The sequence below is a fragment of the Mugil cephalus genome, chromosome 9, assembly GCF_022458985.1.
Source record: "Mugil cephalus isolate CIBA_MC_2020 chromosome 9, CIBA_Mcephalus_1.1, whole genome shotgun sequence".
Taxonomy (NCBI): domain Eukaryota; kingdom Metazoa; phylum Chordata; class Actinopteri; order Mugiliformes; family Mugilidae; genus Mugil; species Mugil cephalus.
Window position 1 is genome coordinate 629,045 of NC_061778.1, and position 24,679 is coordinate 653,723.

At 40.7% G+C, this 24,679-nt stretch overlaps 2 protein-coding genes across 2 annotated transcripts; both read left to right on the forward strand.

Annotated features, from left to right (window-relative positions):
- The first annotated feature begins 38 nt into the window (after nucleotides 1-38).
- Nucleotides 39-15,265, forward strand: LOC125013060. Its single transcript, XM_047593351.1, has 12 exons — nucleotides 39-1,096; nucleotides 1,340-1,489; nucleotides 9,918-10,116; nucleotides 10,762-10,948; nucleotides 11,022-11,190; nucleotides 12,230-12,323; nucleotides 12,399-12,467; nucleotides 12,591-12,626; nucleotides 12,834-12,961; nucleotides 13,412-13,547; nucleotides 14,046-14,116; nucleotides 14,626-15,265. The coding sequence occupies exons 3-12, from the start codon at nucleotides 9,921-9,923 to the stop codon at nucleotides 14,836-14,838; spliced, it is 1,299 nt and encodes a 432-aa protein (XP_047449307.1). The 5' UTR covers nucleotides 39-1,096; nucleotides 1,340-1,489; nucleotides 9,918-9,920; the 3' UTR covers nucleotides 14,839-15,265.
- Nucleotides 15,266-19,170: 3,905 nt separating this feature from the next.
- Nucleotides 19,171-24,462, forward strand: LOC125013062. The gene is made up of 10 exons (XM_047593352.1): nucleotides 19,171-19,473; nucleotides 20,111-20,294; nucleotides 20,368-20,536; nucleotides 21,495-21,588; nucleotides 21,664-21,732; nucleotides 21,856-21,891; nucleotides 22,099-22,226; nucleotides 22,604-22,739; nucleotides 23,239-23,309; nucleotides 23,822-24,462. The coding sequence occupies exons 1-10, from the start codon at nucleotides 19,278-19,280 to the stop codon at nucleotides 24,032-24,034; spliced, it is 1,296 nt and encodes a 431-aa protein (XP_047449308.1). The 5' UTR covers nucleotides 19,171-19,277; the 3' UTR covers nucleotides 24,035-24,462.
- Nucleotides 24,463-24,679: the final 217 nt, after the last annotated feature.

Below are 24,679 nucleotides of genomic sequence, written 5' to 3' on the forward strand. Positions count from 1 at the left end.
AAAGAGAAAAGGAGGAGGACAGACTTTGTGCAGAGTCGAGGAGACCGATTTGGAATACAATTGTGAAGGATTTAAGGGATTTACCAAAGGACAGAATCATCGTTCATCGGGACTTCCCTATTTTACCAACTCGCTCCGCGGCAGTAAGAGGAACTTGGTTTGAGTGGTAAATCAACATTAAAGACAAACATACTGGCTGATTACGATTTGTCAAGTGAGTTGAGATCTCAGTCGACCAACAGCTTAAAAGCACGGTACTAAGTGTATGATCGGGACTTAATTTAACAGAATATGAGAATATAATACTATGGTTGAAGAATGATTCTGATTAAACAAGTTGATATTCAGTGAGTGATTATTATACATAGAATGTAAGACGAATAATAGTTGAAACAGTGTAACCAGTGTTTGTGAAATCAAGAGCAGAAGGAGAAAAACAGGATACAGATGTCAGGCAGTGGGGGTAAAAAGGGAATCTGTAACCTTATGACCTTAAGAGCAGGTCAGGACATGTCCAAACACATAGTTAGTGGAAAAGTACAGAGAGTGAACTAATGTCTAATTATTAATTAATAAGTCATGAATGTAACACCCTTGTTGGATAAAAGTAGTGGGGGGATGGTCAGTCATGATGATGTGTGGGAAATAGAATGTGTTTCGATTTAAGAGTATAAAAGATGAAATGCAGAAGTATATTATGGGATTTTCACCTCGGACACAGACTGTACTGCATGCAACTCCCTCGCAGTATTATTTTGGCTTTTAAGAGTTTGGTCTGGATTCCCCCTGCCAAGCATTCAGAGATCAGTTTATCTTTCACACTTTGGATTTCTACTTCCTGGACTTTGTACAGAGTCGAGGAGACCGATTTGGAATACAATTGTGAAGGATTTAAGGGTTTCACCAAAGGACAGAATCATCGTTCATCGGGACTTCCCTATTTTACCAACTTGCTCCGCGGCAGTAAGAGGAACTTGGTTTGGGTGTTGGGGCATCGGCCGTGCGGCTCACTTGACGCCTGTTCTTCCCTAAAAAGGTTTTTTGGACAGTTTTGGACATTTTCACATGACCCCTACTTCACCTGCCTGGCTCATAAGTAATTCTTTTTGATTTTCAGATCAGAATCTGATAGGGATATTTCTGATTAGGTATTACGAGATTGAGATTTTAATTGATTTTTAAATATTCATATCTTATGTTAACCAATGTCTGATTTTGGATTTGATTGATTAATTGAGCTGTTGCAAATTGCTTAGGCTGAACCTGCAAATAAAATTTGGCTCTAAAAGGTCAGCAGTCTTTGCTGACGATTCTTTCTCCCTTTGTGCTGGTACTCAAGATAGTAAAACTATAGGCAACCTGAATGGTAGCTCCGACACCTGACGGGACTTAACTTCGGACCCAGCTGCTGGAAGCCTCCCTGACTAGCGGTTCCGGGGGACGTGAGGAAGTGGGGCAGACGTCAGAGTTAAGGGTGGTTAGAAGCCAGGTGAGTTACCCCGCCCACAGCTTGAGTAGTGCTATCACTGAGTTCAGTTGGAGTAATACTCCGCTGACGTGAAGCTGTAACCCTTTATAAACGGAGAAGCTGTCTTACCTGTTACCTGTTTGGGGATCTAACAGATTCAAGCGTATGCTTCAATATTTTCTACTGGTTGAGAGAGGACTTACTGATCTACTTCCGTAGATTGACTAAGGATAGAATATTTTACTATGATGATGATGAATAAATATTGTAGAATAATCCCACACTAGTAGTAAAACAGATTAAAATGGCCCCGTGTTAGCACTGCCTGCTAATCTGAGGACATTTTACAGCTTGGATATAAAATAAATGTTACCAAGATGAAATGAAGAAACAGAATTATGGTTTAAATACAAATATTAACCCTCCCAGTATAAACCATACAGAATTCTAAATTGTCTTTTTACTTTATTTAAATTGTTTTGTATTAAAGCTTTTCACATTTCCCACCAATAACACAGTTTACAAGGCTACAATGGAACACATCATGACAAAGTAATGGAAAATTTTAAATTAAAACACTGTGTGTGGCTATTAATGAATTATTATGAATATATAATAGTTAAGTTTATGAATAATAACTTAGTCAATTGAGTCTGAATCAGTGTCTCGTGGTGCAGCGCTCCGAACGCTGTGTCATCAAATACACCAGTTTGCTGGTATATTAAAAATTCATATGACAACAAAAAAATAAAATACCGGTATTTGGTTTAATCCTGTATAACAGCCAACCCCAATGAGCATTCTGACGTCGGTATCGATCCGATCCCAAGCTGATATCGATACTTTTCACTAATAAAAGCAGTTACTTCCATGTAGAGCATCATCATTTATTAAGTGGATGAATCATCAACATCCAAAACTGAATGAAAATTCAAAAAGTAAATCATGTTTTTCTTTTAAATTAGTTTTCATGATAATAATCACGAAACACAGGTCAAAAATATGACAAATATAACAAGACCAACAATACTACAATATCAATACAAAAAATGTAACGAGACCAAAAGCACAACAATATCAAAAACATACCATAATAATAATAAATGCAGTATGAAAAACTGAAACTTGAGTATCGGTTCCATCACGTAAGTATCAATGTGAAACCGATACCAACGTGGTATCAATGCTGTTGATAAGCTGTGGGACTCCAGAGAACCACAGACAGAACCATTATTCACACATGGAGGAAACATGGACCAGTGGAGAACCTTCCCAGGAGAAGCTGGCCCACCACCAAGAGCTCAGAGACCCCTCATCCAAGAGGCCACAAAAGACCCACAACAACATCCAGAGACCTGCAGCCTCACTGGGCTCAGTAAAGGTCTGAGTTCAGAAAGAGACCGGACTAACATGGACCTCAAGACCAGAACCACTGCTGAGAAAGACCAGAAAACATCAGGATGGGGGCCAATACATTTCCACACCACTGTATCATTCTCTAAAGTCAACTTTATGGACTACAAACCATGGAAAATGATGGATCCTGTCAACGTAACGCTGAGTAAATGTGCAATCCCCACACTGACCATTGTGCCAGTAGATGGCGGTGTTGCACCTTTTCTGCCATAATTTAACACTCTACTGTAAATGTTTCAATCAGTCAGTTCTGTTTCAGCTTATATGATGTCCATGTCTACACAGGTAGTCACAATCACAACTTTTTACAATCATACTCATCACATAGGAAGTCCAGTTGTTTCCTCGACTGTGAGATGAAGTTGTTCACCAGCTCCTTGTCCTCCTGCTCCTGTCCATCCTTGATACGCACCACAACTGACCCCTCTTGTCTGGATATAGTCCTGCTGGTTGGTCTATTCCCTGAGGAACAGCAGCAGGACATTCAGATAAATTCACTGTTTTATTAAGATGAGAAATAAACATTAAGTGCTACATAGAGTCTATACAAAGTGTCCAGGTGCGTAAAGTCTACCTGGATGATTCCTGAGACAGAATTCTGCAGCTGGTTATACATCATGTCCACATGTGGCATTACTTTCAAATTCTCCTCTGTTCCAGATGGTCTCAGATCTCAAAGCACTTCACCAGATCGGCTTTGTGTTCTTATGCTGTGTTGAAGTTCCAACGCGTCACTGATGCACTTGGAAGTCGAAACTTTCCTGGATGTTATGGGGTCCATGATGTACCTCGGTACCAGGACTACATTCATCGGCTTGAATGGCTTAAAAGTCTGCTGTCTTTACTTCTGCCAGCATACAGTCAAGTAGCTCGTTCTTTGAGGTGCCTCTAAAGGCGGTTGCATTTTTAAGGTGATCATTCAAATCCTAGTCAATAGAACCATTATGTCGACTGAACCTCTGAATACTCTGGGGTTTTCAGAAGTGTCCCTTTCCCTTTACTGTTTATTTTTACTGATTATTTTTGTATTTTAAAAATACAGAAACAATCTGGACAATCAACAAAAAAGACTGCGATTTTACATGTCAAATGTAAAATAACATGAAATCAATGTAACCGTGAAAATATGTGTGAAAACATGATATTTCTGTTCTTTTACAAAAAACATTAGTAATGCATATATGTATTGTTAAAATATGTTCACAAATGTATCGTAATTTTACAAATATTTGTCTGTTATTTAATGGAATAAACTGCAAAATTCAACAAAACTTAAAACTTAAACAAATAATTTAAAATTAGTAGAGAAATTAATAGTAAAATAACTATTTAACACTGTAGGCTATTGTGTGTATGTATATAACAAAACACATGTAATCAGGAGACATTTTACTGCTGCAACGTCTCCCTGCACAAACACAAAAGACAAAAACGTGAAGACATCATGTCATTGGAGTGCGTGCTTTTGCGCGGGTCCCGTTTGGATTGGTCGACAGAAACGGTTGGAGAAGAAGAAGAAGAAGAAGAAGAAGACATGCCATTGGCTGTTGGGACACTGTACATCCGTTTTTGACGTTACGCTTAACAAGGTCAACAACCACCACTCGGCTGTTCCCGTTTGGTCACAGAAACTTGGAGCAAACAGCAGCTAATGTCGAGGCTGGAGGAAGGACGAAGGCAGAAGGCAAGTATCAAACTGAAGCTTAGTAGTATTAGCTTTATTTACAACCATGCCATGTCGACAAAACCAATCCGCTAGCATGTCGTCAATTGAAATGTTAGCTAACTACGATGACAAAAGTATGGCCGGCAGTCCAGTAACACAGTCTGACCAGATGCCCCTCTCTGGTGAGTACATGCATCTGCTGCACACAATTACTCTTTTGGGTTAGATGGGCTGAAAAATAACATAATCTACCTGTAACTTAGTGTAATATAGTACAATCAGCAGCAGTAAATTGACATTGTGCTTATAAATCAGTATCATCAGTTGGGTCTATCTTCTCTAGATTCTGATTCAGTAGCAAATGACACACAACTAATGATGGGATGGGATTATGGGATGAACACAGGATATTTTACGACAATGTTCAGAAAAAAATGACTTTTGTATCCAGCAGTAGCAATAGTTCCCCCAACAACAATATGTTGTTCATTTAGTTCCCATGTATAGTCAGCCTGGTGTGTATTTTCTTTGTAGTGTGTTATGTTGAGATCCAAAGGCTGGTTGTAACATCAACCAAAAAACACTGAACTCTAAATGAACTCTAAATTTGAATTGATGGTGATCTTTTAACATTAAAATAAAATGTATTTAATTTTTTGTTGCACAAAATATACGCCACAACTGCCGACGTGCGACCCGCCAGCCCGCTATTTATTGTACTTTTCGACCCCAGGTAAGCCAACCATGGATAAATCCCTGTTATGTATGCATTATGCAATTTCGTTTTCTCTGTAGCAGTTATTTCATTTCATAAATGCAACACACTATGGGCCTAGCATAGAGGTGAAAACGATATATGCAGTGTTATCTTCATTTTAGATGTCAAAGGGCTTTTGTGGCTCCCAGTGTTTTCTTTCCAAATGGCTCTTTGAGTGTTGAGGGTTGCCGACCCCTGTTAGAGAGTATGGATTCATTTCCAGTGACGTTTCACCAAGTTTCTAATCAGTGCTGTGGATGTATGGTGACTTGTATGTAATTGGTAACTCAACTATTTTTTTTTAACTTTTTTCTTTCATTACCAGTTCAGTTGAATTTAGTTTTTTGTTTTTTTTTTGTTTCAGATCCAGTCATTTTAATTGAATTGATTTTTGAATATTGCTGTAATAATGCTACCTGTTACAGTTGAATAAAAATAAGGAGAATTGGAAATTGTAGCTGTTCTTGTTCAGCTTGGTCTAATTTTTTCTCATGTTCTCATGTTTTGAAAAGATCAAATTATTGTTGTATAGTGTTATATTGCATCTAATCTAATATAGCCTACAGCCTTTTTAAATAAAATAATGCCATTAAAACAACTAATAAGAGCACATTTCTGTAACTTTAAGCATTATTATTCATATTACAATGTTAATTTGCCGTCTTTATGGGTAATTTCATTATTTTAAAATGTAACATGATTGTAATTAAACGTTAAAAACAACGTAAAAAAATTAAATATGCATTTGATGTTTCCTAAAATTAACAGTAAATTCTTGCAATCTAACCAAATATCTAGTTTAGCAACAGTTTTTTGACGTGTTTTGAAAGATTAAACACATTATTTTGTGTCGTATACTGTTGTATTACATCAAATATAAATTATTATACAATCTCTTCCCATAAAATGTAATTAAAACCAATAAATAACAGCACATTTCTGTAAATTTAAGCATTATTGTTCATAATACAACATTTATTTACCATATTTCTAGGTGATTTGTTTTAAAATGTGAAAATGTTTCTAATTAAACGTTAAAACAACCTGAAAATACGACAAAATCTTTACAAAAAATGACAAGTACAAACTTTATTTTAATTACGGAAAAATAACTGTATTTTTCGAGAAAGTAGTTTTCCGTTATTTTACAGTATTTTCATGGCTTCCAGAAATTTATCGTTTTTTTTACGATTTTTATTTTTTTTTTTACAGTGCAGTCAATAAGAGTTGACAAAAAGTGACAATTCTTTACGACCTCTTCATTATGTCGTCTTACTGAAACACAGTGTCTGTCATCCAGCTGTGTTATTATTCTAATCTTTTCATAAGAACTCTTGATGGTTCATGTTTCTTGATGTATTCACAGAACTTTAAGATGGTTTGTCCTGACTGTGTCCATGTCAAGTCAACAAAAAAGTGTATTGGCTATTCCACGGCCCTCGAACCAACTCTGGTAAAACCTCCGGCTGTTGGCCGGGGTCGGGCTTTTTGAGTCCCAGCTCCTTAACACAGATTTTCTCCTTCATCGTCCTTCTTGCAAAAGGGTAGATGAATAAGGATTTCACTGAATTTGGTGGAAGCTGATGATCACTGTTAATCCTTTAAGACCTGAACATCCACCTGTGCATAAAAAAAGGCTTGTGGTATTTGAATCACTGTAACTCCCTGATGGAAAAAATTAAATTGTTAAACTGTGGCTGAACACTGGGAAGTCCCACTTTTTTGGGACAAAGAGTTGCCATTACGGTAACGAGACCCGGAGGAGACCCAGGAAGAGAGAGCTGTGTGGAGGAATTTGTTGGTAAAAACAAAGTAAGTTAAACCCTCGAGATGTGGTATTCAAATACCCCACGCTTTAACGTATCACCAGCGATACCTTCAGGCTTTAAAGGGATGAGTCCATCACTCCTCTGACTGACGGCGCCGCACAAGCTTTTCTTAACCAAGACATTCGCTGCATTTTCTGTTGCTAGCGCGATATTTTCATCACAGAGTCCAGATCCTCTGGACCTCAGTCAGTATCAACTTCACTGGGAGAGAGGAGGAGGCTGAACATCATCTATTTGATTAAGTCATTAGAGTTTTAGCTTCAGAGAAAAACCTGCTGCACCACACGCTTCAAACATACGGCCTCTAAGTTATCCTCTGGTTTATTCAGAGGAGTGGACAGAACACAACACTGAGACCAGGACTAGAACCAGGACTAGACAGACCAGGACTAGAACCAGGACTAGACCCAGGACTAGAACCAGGACTAGAACCAGGACCAGACAGACCAGGACTAGACCCAGGACTAGACCCAGGACTAGACCCAGGACTAGACCCAGGACTAGACCCAGGACTAGACAGACCAGGACCAGACCCAGGACCAGACAGACCAGGACTAGACCCAGGACTAGACCCAGGACCAGACAGACCAGGACTAGAACCAGGACTAGACCCAGGACCAGACAGCAGACAGACATGACTCCAGATTACACTGATCAATATTAAGAATTGTCATTTTATTTGACGGATACTTTATTAAATGTAAACATTCTCATAATTTACCTGTTGTTTGGTGGAGAGGTGCAGATGCATTGTGGGTAATGTTAGTTTCCCTGTTTCTGAAACGTCTCATCCTGTTTGTTAAATCCAATGAAACAGTTGATTTTGAAATGAACCTTTTATTCAGGACTCTTCTATTTAACATTAACAGGCACATGATTCAGACACAAACCTGTTCCTCCTCCTGATTACATCTTCATTTTTATAATTCCAGTCATTGAGGAAACATTCCTCCCTCAGACCAAAGTTACTGTCACTGTGTGACTGGTTCATGAAAACAGGACGAGTTTGCTCCCTTCAATCTGTCTCATCTCGGTCTGGTGGAGAAAACACAACCACATCATCTGCAAGTAGGGACCAGATTTTCAGGCTCTCATACCAGACCCTCTCCTCATCCTCATCCCGGATGTTTGAGACCCTGCACAGACTGGATTTCAGTGGTGAACTAATGTAAACATGTATTTGTTACATTAGAACATCATCACATTAGAAACATTAGGACACTTGTTCTTCTTCATGGTTCCTAATAAACCAGTTCAGAGGGGGACCTTGTAGACCACATTAGACCTTGATTAGACCTGATAATGTTTCCTGGATCTTCTCTGAGTGGCTTAATGAAAACAGTTCAGTATTAACCACCTCTTCAAGTTGTAATAATTTAAACACTGAGTGTGTTTCTGTTTGTCTCAACATAATGAAAGAGAATCCTGCATGAGAAAATGGAGCAAAAACAGGTTAAACATCCAGATTCTTGATAACTCCCTGTAGATTAAGATCTTGTCTTTATTTTTCAGATGATGTGTATCTTGACAGTAGTGTTTTTCAGGGCTGATACCGATACCGATACCGATTAGTAGTTGTCAAGGAGGCCGATAACCAATATTTGGAGCCGATATTCATTTACAGAAAAAGGGAAAATAATGGCGTCAAAATTTTGAATAATACAAACTCCAACACTTAACTTCATTTAAATGCCTTTAAGCATATGTTTAATAAAAAGATTCTCAGAACATATCCATATCGATATTATCAGCATCCAGAGGGACTGCGAGCGAGCAGAGCTGCCGCTTATGTGTTTATAACGTTAGTGGGCTCACAGTAATGTTACTAGTAGTTATGAGTTGTAGAGGACTCGGATGTTTATTACAATTGCGGGAGACAATTGCTGCCTCAACTTACCTCGAAATCAAGCCCGCAGGAACAGCGCCGACTTTCAATGGTGGCAAAACTTTTTCTCCTCTCCGCCGTGTGTCCGTGTGCAAAGTGCATGTACAGCTTTCGCTGCTGGTGGAGGAGATGTTAGTCTGGTGGAGAAGGGTCAAATCATTGGCTGCATAAAGCAGAGGAAATATCTAGAAACTACTGAAACTGGCTTAAGACCTTTATTCCAGACTGGAAGGACAGTGGAGAACCATGGTCTACCAGGAAGAAATAAATCCTGATTGATGGAGAAACGTTTGGAAGAAAAGCAGCAGTAGAACTCAGGGCTGTGTTTAATAGTGGAAGGAAGAGCATTTCACACCATGGACAATGTGAAGGGAACTCAAGGGACTGGGACTGAACAGAAAACCACTAATCAGGGAGGACAACTGGGAAAAAAGGCTCCAATCTGCTAGGGAGATCTCTGGAGACCAGACCTGAACCCCATAGAGAATGTTTGGGATGAAATAAATCTGGAGACATTGGAGAAGCATCTTATTGAATCAATGGAGTGACAGTTGGAGGATCTCCGCCCACAGACTAGAGGGGAGGAGCTCCACCCACAGACTAGAGGGGAGGAGCTCCACCCACAGACTAGAGGGGAGGATCTCCGCCCACATACTAGAGGGGAGGAGCTCCACCCACAGACTAAAGGTCAGGAGCTCCGCCCACAGACTAGAGGGGAGGTGCTTTTATTTTGGTAGCAACTTAGAGTGTCCCGTTATTGATGAAGGTGATGGAGCTGTGGCTGAGCAGGTTATGAGTTTAGTTTCTGAAATCAGTCACAAACTAAAGGTAACAAATAAAACCTCTGAAAAAGAAGATCTGTCCAGTAAATTGTTCTTCTCATTCTTTGTCCTCAGAAGATGTTCGGCGTTGAAGCCAGAAACATTGTGGAGGCTCTGGGTGCTGAGAAAACTCTGATCCCCAACAAGGACCTACTGCTGAACGTGGAGCTAATGACTCTGGTCAAAGTCAGAAAGAAGGGATTCTTTGAAGTTCCAGAGTATGAACCTCTGAACATCAAACTACCACAACTGTTGATAGAAGAGCCGGCCCTATGTAAGTAGAAAGAAAGAAAGAAAGAAAGAAAGAAAGAAAGAAAGAAAGAAATTGTGTTTTTCAATGTGATTAATCTCAGGGTAATTTCAATTAATCACAATTAGATATTGTTATTTTTTACTCTATGTTGTTAATCATGATTCATTTTGCATGAGCAAACAGACTCCAGAAAGGGAAGGGAATATAACCTCCTAAGACCCGAGCTTTTCTTTGCTTTGCATTTTTTGTTTCTTCAAGGTATTTGCGATTAGTAGGACCTAAAAAGTATACATACTAAGCATCATCTTTGAACAGGTGGTAGTTTGCTAAATCTGACAGAGTCAAATTCCATGTTTGTTCACACATACCTGGCCAGTAAAGTTGATTCTGATTCTGATCCTCATTTGCTACCATTAGTTAACAGACTAAAGTGTCCACTTATGTGGACAACAGGTCTAAATGAAGCAGAATTATTCTTCTTATTTCCAATGTTGCTGCAGCTGAGAACAGTCTCTCCCAGTGAACAGTGGCTGCAGGAGTGGAAACATATTAGCAGCAGCATTGGCAGCTTGTCTTTGTCTTGGTTTGTCTCCAGCTGTTAGCCACATTAGCCCAAGTGCTTAATGCCTTAATTTTGACTAGCTTTTATTTTCAACCTCTTCCCAGATTGTGATGATAAAGTGCTGGTGAAGGACTTCAGGTCTGTGTCAAAGGTTAGTGGGACGGCCAGTGTTGGTGGAGGACACGGGGATGTTGGAGCAGAAATCTCTGGTGGTGGAGACAGACTGGACGGACTGACTGAACCTGTCAGCTTGATGAAGAAGGAAGTTCATGTTCTTGGGAAGAGTTTCAGGTGCAGAACAACGCCTCCATCTTTCTGTTTCAATGTTTGTCAAAAATAAATCTGACACTGATTTATTCTCCAGCAAATTTAACAAGAACAAAGTGAAAGAGCTGAAACCGAAGAAGACAGAAAAACTTGCTCTCGTCAACCAGATCGTCTACAACACCGGTGACGTCCAGATCATCAGGGCGTCCAAGAAAGAAGGATCTGTGTCGGCATTCTGTGAGAAACTATTCAGTCTGTCATTGAAGGTCAGTGTTTCCTCAGATCATTGGGGCGAAGTCATCCAGGCTCTAGTTTAAAACCTTCATGTCTGTGAAGGTTCTCAGTCGTCCCAGTCATGGTAATCCAAAAGGCATTTAAAGGAAGGCAACTGGACCCTAACCCTAAACGTTTCGCCACTGATCCGAGTAGTTTCTTCAGTTCTGATGATCTGAGGAAGCTGCTCAGCTGAGCAACAAAACGTCTTCAAGAAATTCTACAAGTCCAGTTGTCTTTCTTCAAACACCTTTTGAAGTCTGATAAAAAATAAAGAACAAGATGTACAAGAAGTCTGGACTAGAAGATGTTTCCAGCTCTAAATGTCTGGTGGAGAATTTAGGTTTTTATCACCTGAAGGTCACATCACTAGAGTCTGGTAATGACCTGGACCTGGATCTGGATCTGGAGGAATCTGTTGTGATCTTGTCTCCAATCGATAGTTCTCTGATGATCCATTCATGTCCAGTGACTCCAGACTGAATGCGATAATGAATGTGGCCTAGATGACTTTACAAATATAAGATAAACATCCATTAATTCATTTCCGCCCACTTATCCGAGCCATGCCATGGTGACAGGCAGAGGAAGGAGAGCGACCACGTGTCTTGCCGTCTCAGAAGCTGGAGCCCGTCAGTTCTCCAAATACCAACAGGGCCCTAGAGGCCTCTGCCTGACAGCTTCAGTCACCATAGGTTTCCACCAGCAGGTTTGAAGGTTTCCACCATGGCTGACAGCTCTGCACCTCTCTTCACTTGATCTAATGACACAACCACAAAGTCTGGGCCTAAGGTGCTCTGGTACCAAGTACACTTAAGATGCACCTTATGTTCCAACATGGTGTTTGTTATGGACCATCTATGGCCAGCATGACCACCATGACCTGGAGGGCTGGAAGTTACTCCCAGAAGTCTCCCAGACGAGCTATGGTGCAATATGCAGAGACAACAGTCAGAGCCTGTGACCAGTTGGCCTTGGGAGAACCTACCAGGACAACACTGGTTTAATAAATTAATCTCAATCCTTCCTCAGGGCAGCAAGGAGAAGGCGACGTCCTTCACTGTTCCAGAAAAGTCCACCTTCGCCTACGGCCTCGCAGAGATCATGATAGAGGAAGATAAACTGGGTAAGAACGCTGTCAGTTTGTTCATGTGTTCCTGAGTAGAACTCATTTTAACTTTTCTTCTCTCGTCTCGTTCAGAGATACCAAACGTTGGTTATAAGATCAGACTATCATCAATATTTCAAACATTATACGTAGGAACTCCCCGTAAGTAGTTTCAACTTTTCTTCAAACTGAAGTCAAATATCTTATTTTGATCTTCGTTGTCTTCATGTGTAAAGTTGGTAAAATCTTGACTGGGTCATTTATGATCTTCACGTCTGTTCTCAGCCCCTCAGTCTGATCCTGAAGTCTTGGCAATGAAAGGTGAGTGAGACATTCTTTTTGTTTATCATCACAATCTTAGTTTAAATGTTAAAATGGAGATTTTCACATTAACTCAAAGCTTAAATTCTCTCTATGTTTAGATGGAAAGTGATAAAAATCTGAGAGTCACTTTTTCCCAGATAAACTTGTTTTTAAATCACCTGTAGGAGTTTGATATGAAGTGAAACTTGAAGCTGTTTCTTGCAGAGTTGGAGATGAATCTATCTAAAATGCAGCCGCTGGCAGATCTTCCTGAGTCGACCCGTCGTGAGCTGCTGAAGAAACTCTGTGACGTCCTGAAGAACCAGGACGACCTCTCTGAGCTGGAGGAGACGGTGAGATGATCAGTCTGCATCAGTGAGAAGTCAGGACTTTAATAGACTACAGGTCTGGAGGTTCCCAGGAGAACGCTACTGGTCTGACTGCACTGGGCCAAGGGTGGAGTTTGGTGGTGGTGGTGGTGGTGGTGGGGGGGGGTTAAATCAGCTTTAATAAGAGAGGTGAGAGAATACTTTTGGAAATATAATGTAAATTTAAGAACTAAAAGCTGAAATCCACTCATCTCTGAAACTTAAACACAGTTGTAAATGTTGATGATGATGATGATGAAGATGATGATGGTGATGATGAAGGTGATGATGATGATGATGGTGATGATGATAATGATGAACATGATGATGATGATGAAGATGATAATGATGATGGTGATGATGATGATGATGGTGATGATGATGATGATGATGGTGATGATGATAATGAAGATGATGTCCTCCTCCTCCTCTCAGCTGGATCAGTCCATTAAAGGGACGTATGAACGTCCTCAGAGTCAGACCATCTCCTCCTTCCTGGACGTCCTGGACGTCTCTAACGTCTCCTCAGATGTGAAGACGATTGTTTACATGCTGGTCAGCGCCTTGAACGGTAAGAACTGAGACATGAAGACAGAACCTCATGTCATCATTCATGTTCCTCAGATCAGAACCAGCTGAGTTGTGAGATGTTGGTGGTTTCCTCTCATCAGCTGATGCTCCAACATTTCTACTGGATGAAGGTCAGGACTTTGACTTGTTCCTAAACATTCATCTGGTTCTTCTGGAGAACCACTGGTGTTCTTGGGTTCCTTGTCTTCCTCCATGACCCAGTTTCTCTTCACATTCAGCTCATGGACTCATGTCCTGACATTTTCTTTCAGAGTTCACTGGTAGAATTCACAGTTCATTGGTCCATCAATGATGAGCAGATGCAGCAGAACAGGCCCAAACCAGGACATTAGCGCCCCCATGTATCATGGACTCTGACTTGTTCTAAACTCACTGTTGTGTTTTATTGGCTTTAGTCTCATTTTTCTGTTTCAACGCTGCAGCAGTGTTTACAGTTTTTATAACTTCATATCATTTCTTCTTCTCTGTTTTTCTGCAGCTCTACCTGATGAAGTTCCAACTCTTCTGGTCACCTGTGATGTAGAAGTTCTGGATTTCTTCATCTATAAAGTCAGTAAAGTTACTTTTTGTCAGTTTTTGAGTGATTAACTTAAAATTAGACATAATTTATTTAAACGTGTTCATTATTTGACTGTATTTAAGATCAGAGGAGTTTATTTTCATGGATTATAGCTGATATATGACAACGTCTATTGAAATCATTCTATATTTTAATTAAATGGTTTCATTCAATTCTGTATTTTAGCCAACTTATTTTAATTCGATTAACATTTACTTTGAACTCATCTTCAGAATTGATACCCACCAAGTACATTACAGACTGACACATGAAGGGCAGACGTTTAACATCCTGAGCATTTGAATACAAGACGTTATATTCAGTGAAAGCAGTTAACGCTCATTTATGTGTAAAGAACATAGTGAGGAACCATCCATGTACATTTCACACAGTAAATAATTAAAGGAATGAAGATGAGCTCCTCTCCAAAGTAACAGAACATCACCATGAACCAGAGGAAGAACAGGGAGGTTAAAGTTCATCTGTTTCTCATCCTCAGGCCACCAACTGGAGGAACATTCACCGAGAGGCTCCGGCCGTTGTGAAGAACGAGTTCTCCTGGATGCTCGACTTCATGGAGACGACCAAGAAGACAGAAGACGACGAGGACGAGGAGGACTACGATGGGCCTGTGATTTTTAGGTTTCCTCTGGAGAAGCTGAGGGAGATGGTGTGTGTCGCCATGAAGGGAATCAAGATCCTGAGGTCCTGAACTCAGCACGTCTGAGACGTATGAAAAGATGAACAGCTCAGATAAGAAGCCGTTAACGGGTTCATTTTAAAGACGTGTTAACATCATCTCACAAACACGTCAACAACATGATTTTAAAAAGCTAAAGAACTTTTTATTTCACTCTTTCTTTACAATCTGCAGTTATGACTTAAAGGAATCAAAACTATCGTTATTAATATTAAATTGTCTGTTTTTGCTCCTTTCACATTATAAACACTGAGTTCATCCATGAAGCTTCATGATTCTACTTTTATATTATTAACCAGGGGCGGTGGAGGTTTTATTTCTGGTTTTATTTTGTAATTCTTTATATTTCATATCTATAGTGCATTAGATCAGCTGGTGAATGAACAGCCTGTTTCAGATAAATTGTTTTCAATAAATTCAATAAAAGGTTTTTCTCGTCCGTTTTCTGAGCGCTACAGTGGAGTGTGGCGACACCTGCCGGCCAGAGGCACTCACTGCAGATCAAGTTTTAAACTCAATAAATAAAACACTCCAATGAAAATCAATATTCAAGACAAACATACTGACATTGACTCACTGACTGGGACTGATTACACCTCAACTGTATGTTTTTAATTTAGCAATTTTAAGACATTCAAGCTTTATTTTGGTTTGCATGTTCTCCCTGTACAGGACCTTGGAAACTTTCACCAACTTATATGACAAGATCAATATGAACCACAAAAAAACAAAAACAAACCCGTTGTCATTTTACATGACTAAGGCCCACTCCCCTCTAACCCTTGGTCGGTTATGACTTGGATGTTTTCCATGGTGGCTGCTCGCTCCCTGTCCGCCCTGTTCCTCACTATCACCACTTTATTAGCATTTCAGATATCTGTGACGGATCTGTGTGTGTAGCTCTGTTAACCTAGCAGGTTAGCATATAGCACACAGCAGAAAACAAAAGAATAAAAGAAAAGAGTAAAATATCTTCTTACCAAATCGTAATCCCGCGGTACCGACAAAAATTGCTGCAGTTCTCTGGTTGACCGTTAACGGCTGCGCGCCGACAAGTTCCCGGATGTAAAAGCGCAGCAAGTGAATGAGGCAGATCTGCGCATGTCTGAAAGAAATCCCAGGGGATAAATGATTTATTTATTTATTTATTTATTTATTTTTTTTTCAAATTAACTTAACTAGGGTTCATCAAGTTAATGATGTTCCGTAAAAATAGTGTTAACAGCAAGTTGATGCAAACTGAGTGTGACTCACTAAACATTTATAATTAATTTGTATGTTAGCGTAACAGTAGAGACAGTCATAATGTGTCATTATAAACTTTAACCAGAGGGTGGCAGTATGCAGCCATCAATCACCACAATATACTGCTATACTAGTAGTGTGTGTGATAAAATGCCGTAAACTCAGAATGCTCCACTTGGACACAGTTCTTGAAGGAACTCGTATGGTAGGTGGTTCTTGAAGAACTGACCCCAGATCTTCCTCAGATCCTTGTGTCTCTTCATGTAATCCAGACTCAGTCCATGATGCTGAGACCAGGACTCTGGGGGGGTCATGCTGTTCTTGTTTCCTCTGAAGATAGTTCCTAATGACCTTGTCTGGATGATTGGGCTCTTTGTCCTGCTGCAGAATAAATGTGGGGCCCGTCCTCCTCCTCCCTGATGGTCTTGATGAAGGATCAGTATCTGCCTGAGGACCAGACTCTCCAGGAGCCTCCACCGTGTTTCACTCATTACTGGAGCTCAACAAACATCATCAGTCCAGATGTTTCTGAGCCCAGTTACTAGGTTCTGGTTCTGGTTCTGGTTCATGTTTGGCTGCAGCTCTTCCATGAAGACCACTTGTGTCCAGACTGGTCCAGACAGTAGCTGGTGGACCTGGGTCCCGCTGGTTTCTGACTGGTTTCTCACCTTGGTAGCAGAGTTTGTCTGTTCCTCGCCCAGTTTGAAGCCTTCTACACATCTGTTTCTGTTTCAGTTAATGACTGTGTTGCAACCTACATGTGACAGTGATGAGCGTTAGCACCTGTTTGGTTGATCACCTTACTACAGTCCCACAAAATCAATCAGTGTACCAATAAGAATTGATTGGTTTGAAGGGAAAGGCCAGTAACGCCTGATATTAATGTGATTTCGATTTTAGACTTGTTCACTCTTGGCACTTTTGACCAAGTATCTTGTGTCTTTTACTTGGACCATTCATATTTTGATATTTCTTCAGTGGTTCTTGCTGTAAATATTGTCAGTTGTTGCGTGATCCTTGTGTTTTATTTTAATGTCTCCTGTTTGTTGCACACCAAGTGTAGTTTAGTTGTTGCTCTGCTACAATGAGCTCACTGCTTTACCGTTACCTTATGAAGACTGTTCTGTTTTACATTCACATACATGTCTTTGCTGTGCAGGTACAGACACGTCCTGCTGCCTCCAGGATTACAGCTTCATTCTAATTCCAGTCGACAGTGAAGCGTTCCCTCTTCCAGGTGAGAGTTACTGTCACTGTGTGACTGGTTCATGAAAACAGGACGAGTTTGCTCCCTTCAATCCGTCTCGTCTCGGTCTGGTGGAGGAAACACAACCACATCATCTTCAAGTAGGCTCCAGATTTTCATCATCTCATACCAGACCCCCTCCTCATCCTCATCCCGGATGTTTGAGACCCTGCACAGACTGGATTTCAGTGGTGAACTAATGTAAACATGTGTTTGTCACATTAGAACATCAGAGCTGATTCAGACACTTGTCAACATCATCACATTAGAAACATCAGGACACTTGTTCTTCTTCATGGTTCCTAATAAACCAGTTCAGAGGGGGACCTTGTAGACCACATTGGACCCTGATTAGACCTGATAATGTTTCCTGGATCTTCTCTGATGCTCTGCTTAATGAAAACAGTTCAGTATTAACCACCTGTTCAAGTTGCAATCATTTAAACACTGAGTGTGTTTCTGACAGTACTGCGTCAATGTTTTGTATAAAAGGCTGCAGAGAAACAACAGTAACACACAAACTGATCTGAGCAGATTGCTGATACTTGTTACTGAGCTTTAACTGCAGCGGGAAGGTAAGAAATCACTGATGGTGAAGATGGATTTAATGTTAGAAAAGCTGATCTTGATTTTAATGTTCTTTTTCTGGGAATGATGGATTGTACACTACCTGACCAAAACAAAAGTCTCCACCTGGATGTAACTGAGCTCATAGTCCAGCGCCTCCTGGTGGATCATTAGTTCTACAAGTTATTTAAGACTAACTGATGCAATGAGGAGCTTCTCATTTCCTCCACATCCCGTGGTGGTGGAGGAGATGTTAGTCTGGAGGAGAAGATGTAAGTCTGGTGGAGGAGATGTTAGTCTGGTGGAGGAGATGTTAGTCTGATGGAGGAGATGTTAGTCTGGTGGAGGAGATGTTAGTCTGGTGGAGAAGGGTCAAATAATTGACTGCATCAAGCAGAGGAAATATCTAGAAACTACTAAACCTGGCTTAAGACCTTTATTACAGACTGGAAGGACAGTGGAGAACCATGGTCTACCAGGAAGAAATAAATCCTGATTGATGGAGAAACGTTCGGAAGAAAAGCAGCAGTAGAACTCAGGGCTGTGTTTAATAGTGGAAGGAAGAACATTTCACACCATGGACAATGTGAAGGGAACTCAAGGGACTGAACAGAAAACCACTGATCAGGGAGGACAACCGGGAAAAAAGGCTCCAGTCTGCTAGGGAGCAGCACAAAGACTGGACTCTGGAGACCTCTGGAGACCAGACCTGAACCCCATAGAGAATGTGATCTGAACTAAAAACACTGGATGAAATAAATCTGGAGACGTTGGACAAGCTTCTTATTGAATCAATGGAGTCACAGCTGGAGGAGGTTCATACTCTGGAACTTCAAAGAATCACTTCTTTCTGACTTTGACCAGAGTCATTAGCTCCACGTTCAGCAGTAGGTTGTTGTTGGGAATCAGAGTTTTCTCAGCACCCAGAGCCTCCACAATGTTTCTGGCTTCAATGCCGAACATCCTCTGAGGACAAAGAATGAGAAGAACAATTTACTGGACAGATCTTCTTTTTCAGAGGTTTTATTTGTTACCTTTAGTTTGTGACTGATTTCAGAAACTAAACTCATAACCAGCTCAGCCACCGCTCCATTACCTTCATCAAAAATGGGACACTCTGTTAATAAATACACTGCTCCGCCCACAGACTAGAGGGGCGGAGCTCCGCCCACGGACTAGAGGGCAGGAGCTTTTATTTTGGTACCACCTTTCTTAGTCATGCAGTGTATTTATTAACAGAGTGTCCCATTTTTGATGAAGGTAATGGAGCTGTGGCTGAGCTGGTTATGAGTTTAGTTTCTGAAATCAGTCACAAACTAAACTTATCAAATAAAACCTCTGAAGCAGAAGATCTGTCCAGTAAATCGTTCTTCTCATTCTTTGTCCTCAGAAGATGTTCGGCGTTGAAGCAAGAAACATTGTGGAGGCTCTGGGTGCCAAGAAAACTCTGATTCCCAATAAGGACCTACTGCTGAACGTGGAGCTAATGACTCTGGTCAAAGTCAGAAAGAAGGGATTCTTTGAAGTTCCAGAGTATGAACCTCTGAACATCAAACTACCACAACTGTTGATGGAAGAACCGGACCTAGGTAAGTAGAAAGAAAGAAAGAAAGAAAGAAATTGTGTTTTTTAATCTGATTAATCTCAGGGTTGCTGCGGATTAATTTCAATTAATCACAATTAGATATTGTTATTTTTTACTCTATTTTGTTAATCATGATTCATTTTGCATGAGCAAACAGACTCCAGAAAGGGAAGGGAATATAACCTCCTAAGACCCGAGCTTTTGTTTGCTTTGCATTTTTTATTTCTTCAAGGTATTTGGGATTAGTAGGACCTAAGAAGTATAAATACTAAGCATCATCTTTGAACAGGTGGTAGTTTGTTAAATCTGACAGAGTCAAATTCCATGTTTGTTCACACATACCTGGCCAGTAAAGTTGATTCTGATTCTGATCCTCGTTTGCTACCATTAGTTAACAGACTAAAGAGTCCACTTATGTGGACAACAGGTCTAAATGAAGCAGAATTATTCTTCTTATTTCCAATGTTGCTGCAGCTGAGAACAGTCTCTCCCAGTGAACAGTGGCTGCAGGAGTGGACATATATTAGCAGCCAGCATTGGCAGCTTGTCTTTGTCTTGGTTTGTCTCCAGCTGTTAGCCACATTAGCCCAAGTGCTTAACGCCTTAATTTTGACTAGCTTTTATTTTCAACCTCCTCCCAGATTGTGGTGAGAATGTGCTGGTGAAGGACTTCAGGTCTGTGTCAAAGGTTAGTGGGACGGCCAGTGTTGGTGGAGGATACGGGGATGTTGGAGCAGAAATCTCTGGTGGTGGAGACACACTGGACGGACTGACTAAACCTGTCGACTTGATGAAGAAGAACGTTAATGTTTTTGGGAGTTTCAGGTGCAGAACAACGCCTCCATCTTTCTGTTTCAATGTTTGTCAAAAATAAATCTGACACTGATTTATTCTCCAGTAAATTAAACAAGAACAAAGTGAAAGAGCTGAAACCGAAGAAGACAGAAAAACTTGCTCTCGTCAACCAGATTGTCTACAACACCGGTGACGTCCAGATCATCAGGGCGTCCAAGAAAGGAGGATCTGTGTCGGCATTCTTTGAGAAACTGTTCAGTCTGTCGGTGAAGGTCAGTGTTTCCTCAGATCATTGAGGACGAAGTCATCCAGGCTCTAATTTAAAACCTTCATGTCTGTGAAGGTTCTCAGTCGTCCCAGTCATGGTAATCCAAAAGGCATTTAAAGGAAGGCAACTGGACCCTAACCCTAAACGTTTCGCCACTGATCCGAGTAGTTTCTTGAGTTCTGATGATCTGAGGAAGCTGCTCAGCTGAGCGACAAAACGTCTTCAAGAAATTCTACAAGTCCAGTTGTCTTTCTTCAAACACCTTTTCAACTCAGATATAAATTAAAGAAGGTCACATCACTAGAGTCTGGTAATGACCTGGACCTGGATCTGGATCTGGAGGAATCTGTTGTGTTCTTGTCTCCAATCGATAGTTCTCTGATGATCCATTCATGTCCAGTGACTCCAGACTGAACGTGATAATGAATGTGACCTAGGTGACTTTACAAATATAAGATAAACATCCATTAATTCATTTCCGCCCACTTATCCGAGCCATGCCATGGTGACAGGCCGAGGAAGGAGAGCGACCACGTGTCGTGCCGTCTCAGAAGCTGGAGCCCGTCAGTTCTCCAAATACCAACAGGGCCCTAGAGGCCTCTGCCTGATAGCTTCAGTCACCATAGGTTTCCACCAGCAGGTTTGAAGGTTTCCACCATGGCTGACAGCTCTGCACCTCTCTTCACTTGATCTAATGACACAACCACAAAGTCTGGGCCTAAGGTGCTCTGGTACCAAGTACACTTAAGATGCACCTTATGTTCCAACATGGTGTTTGTTATGGACCATCTATGGCCAGCATGACCACCATGACCTGGAGGGCTGGAAGTTACTCCCAGAAGTCTCCCAGACGAGCTATGGTGCAATATGCAGAGACAACAGTCAGAGCCTGTGACCAGTTGGCCTTGGGAGAACCTACCAGGACAACACTGGTTTAATAAATAATCTCAATCTTTCCTCAGGGCAGCAAGGAGAAGGTGACGTCCTTCACTGTTCCAGAAAAATCCACCTTCGCCTACGGCCTCGCAGAGATCATGATAGAGGAAGATAAACTGGGTAAGAACGCTGTCAGTATGTTCATGTGTTCCTGAGTAGAACTCATTTTAACTTTTCTTCTCTCGTCTCGTTCAGAGATACCAAACGTTGTTTATAAGATCAGAGAAACGTCAAGATCTCTGGTAATATCCGACGGAACTCCCCGTAAGTAGTTTCAACTTTTCTTCAAACTGAAGTCACATATCTTATTTTGATCTTCGTTGTCTTCATGTGTCAAGTTGGTAAAACCTTGACTGGATCATTTATGATCTTCACGTCTGTTCTCAGCCCCTCAGTCTGATCCTGAAGTCTTGGCAATGAAAAGTGAGTGAGACTTTCTTTCTGTTTATCATCACAATCTTAGTTTAAATGTTAAAATGGAGATTTTCACATTAACTCAAAGCTTAAATTCTCTCTATGTTTAGATGGAAAGTGATAAAAATCTGAGAGTCAATTTTTCCCAGATAAACTTGTTTTTAAATCACCTGTAGGAGATTGATATGAAGTGAAACTTGAAGCTGTTTCTTGCAGAGTTGGAGATGAATCTATCTAAAATGGAGCCGCTGGAAGATCTTCCTGAGTCGACCCGTCGTGAGCTGCTGAAGAAACTCTGTGACGTCCTGAAGAACCAGGACGACCTCTCTGAGCTGGAGGAGACGGTGAGATGATCAGTCTGCATCAGTGAGAAGTCAGGACTTTAATAGACTACAGGTCTGGAGGTTCCCAGGAGAACGCTACTGGTCTGACTGCACTAGGCCAAGGGTGGAGTTTGGTGGTGGTGGTGGTGGTGGGGGGGGGGTGGGGGGTGGGGGGGAGGGGGGTTGGGGGGGGGTACGGTAATTCAAAATCAGCTTTAATAAGAGAGGTGAGAGAATACTTTTGGAAATATAATGTAAATTTAAGAACTAAAAGCTGAAATCCACTCATCTCTGAAACTTAAATACAGTTATAAATGTTGATGGTGATGATGATGAAGATGATGATGATGGTGATGATGATGATGGTGATGATGAAGATGTCCTCCTCCTCCTCTCAGCTGGATCAGTCCATTAAAGGGACGTATGAACGTCCTCAGAGTCAGACCATCTCCTCCTTCCTGGACTTCCTGGACGTCTCTAACGTCTCCTCAGATGTGAAGACGATTGTTTACATGCTGGTCAGCGCCTTGAACGGTAAGAACTGACACATGAAGACAGAACCTCATGTCATCATTCATGTTCCTCAGATCAGAACCAGTTGAGTTGTGAGATGTTGGTGGTTTCCTCTCATCAACTGATGCTCCAACATTTCTACTGGATGAAGGTCAGGACTTTGACTTGTTCCTAAACATTCATCTGGTTCTTCTGGAGAACCACTGGTGTTCTTGGGCTCCTTGTCTTCCTCCATGACCCAGTTTCTCTTCACATTCAGCTCATGGACTCATGTCCTGACATTTTCTTGCTGAGTTCACTGGTAGAATTCACAGTTCATTGGTCCATCAATGATGAGCAGATGCAGCAGAACAGGCCCAAACCAGGACATTAGCGCCCCCATGTGTCATGGACTCTGACTTGTTCTAAACTCACTGTTGTGTTTTATTGGCTTTAGTCTCATTTTTCTGTTTCAACGCTGCAGCAGTGTTTACAGTTTTGATAACTTTATATAATTTCTTCTTCTCTGTTTTTTCTGCAGCTCTTCCTGATGAAGTTCCAACTCTTCTGGTCACCTGTGATGTAGAAGTTCTGGATTTCTTCATCTATAAAGTCAGTAAAGTTACTTTTTGTCAGTTTTTGAGTGATTAACTTAAAATTAGACATAATTTATTTAAACGTGTTCATTATTTGACTGTATTTAAGATCAGAGGAGTTTATTTTCATGGATTATAGCTGATATATGACAACGTCTATTGAAATCATTCTATATTATTAAATGGTTTCATTCAATTCTGTATTTTAGCCAACTTCTTTTAAATCGATTAACATTTACTTTGAACTCATCTTCAGAATTGATACCCACCATACAGTAGTACATTACAGACTGACACATGAAGGGCAGATGTTTAACATCCTGAGCATTTGAATACAAGACGTTATATTCAGTGAAAGCAGTAAACGCTCATTTATGTGTAAAGAACATAGTGAGGAACCATCCATGTACATTTCACACAGTAAATAATTAAAGGAAAGAAGATGAGCTCCTCTCCAAAGTAACAGAACATCACCATGAACCAGAGGAAGAACAGGGAGGTTAAAGTTCATCTGTTTCTCATCCTCAGGCCACCAACTGGAGGAACATTCACCGAGAGGCTCCGGCCGTTGTGAAGAACAGGTTCTCCTGGATGCTGGACTTCATGGAGACGACCAAGAAGACAGAAGACGACGAGGACGAGGAGGACTACGATGGGCCTGTGATTTTTAGGTTTCCTCTGGAGAAGCTGAGGGAGATGGTGTGTGTCGCCATGAAGGGAATCAAGATCCTGAGGTCCTGAACTCAGCACGTCTGAGACGTATGAAAAGATGAACAGCTCAGATAAGAAGCTGTTAACGGGTTCATTTTAAAGACGTGTTAACATCATCTCACAAACACGTCAACAACATGATTTTAAAAAGCTAAAGATCTTTTTATTTCACTCTTTCTTTACAATCTGCAGTTATGACTTAAAGGAATCAAAACCATCGTTATTAATATTAAATTGTCTGTTTTTGCTCCTTTCACATTATAAACACTGAGTTCATCCATGAAGCTTCATGATTCTACTTTTATATTATTAACCAGGGGCGGTGGAGTTTTTATTTCTGGTTTTATTTTGTAATTCTTTATATTTCATATCTATAGTGCATTAGATCAGCTGATGAATGAACAGCCTGTTTCAGATAAAGTGTTTTCAAAAAAATTCAATAAAAGGTTTTTCTCGTCCGTTTTCTGAGCGCTACAGTGGAGTGTGGCGACACCTGCCGGCCAGAGGCACTCACTACAGATCAAGTTTCAAACTCAATAAATAAAACACTCCAATGAAAATCAATATTCAAGACAAACATACTGACATTGACTCACTGACTGGGACTGATTACACCTCAACTGTATGTTTTTAATTTAGCAATTTTAAGACATTCAAGCTTTATTGTAGTTTGCA

Excerpts from the sequence above, each read along its gene's own strand:
- LOC125013060 (XM_047593351.1), top strand. The coding sequence starts at position 9,921 with ATGTTCGGCGTTGAAGCCAGAAACATTGTGGAGGCTCTGGGTGCTGAG. Across the intron at positions 10,949-11,021 it reads GTTCTTGGGAAGAGTTTCAG|CAAATTTAACAAGAACAAAG; the intron begins GTGCAGAACAAC and ends TTTATTCTCCAG. Across the intron at positions 11,191-12,229 it reads TATTCAGTCTGTCATTGAAG|GGCAGCAAGGAGAAGGCGAC; the intron begins GTCAGTGTTTCC and ends ATCCTTCCTCAG.
- LOC125013062 (XM_047593352.1), top strand. The coding sequence starts at position 19,278 with ATGTTCGGCGTTGAAGCAAGAAACATTGTGGAGGCTCTGGGTGCCAAG. Across the intron at positions 20,537-21,494 it reads TGTTCAGTCTGTCGGTGAAG|GGCAGCAAGGAGAAGGTGAC; the intron begins GTCAGTGTTTCC and ends ATCTTTCCTCAG. Across the intron at positions 23,310-23,821 it reads TGGATTTCTTCATCTATAAA|GCCACCAACTGGAGGAACAT; the intron begins GTCAGTAAAGTT and ends TCTCATCCTCAG.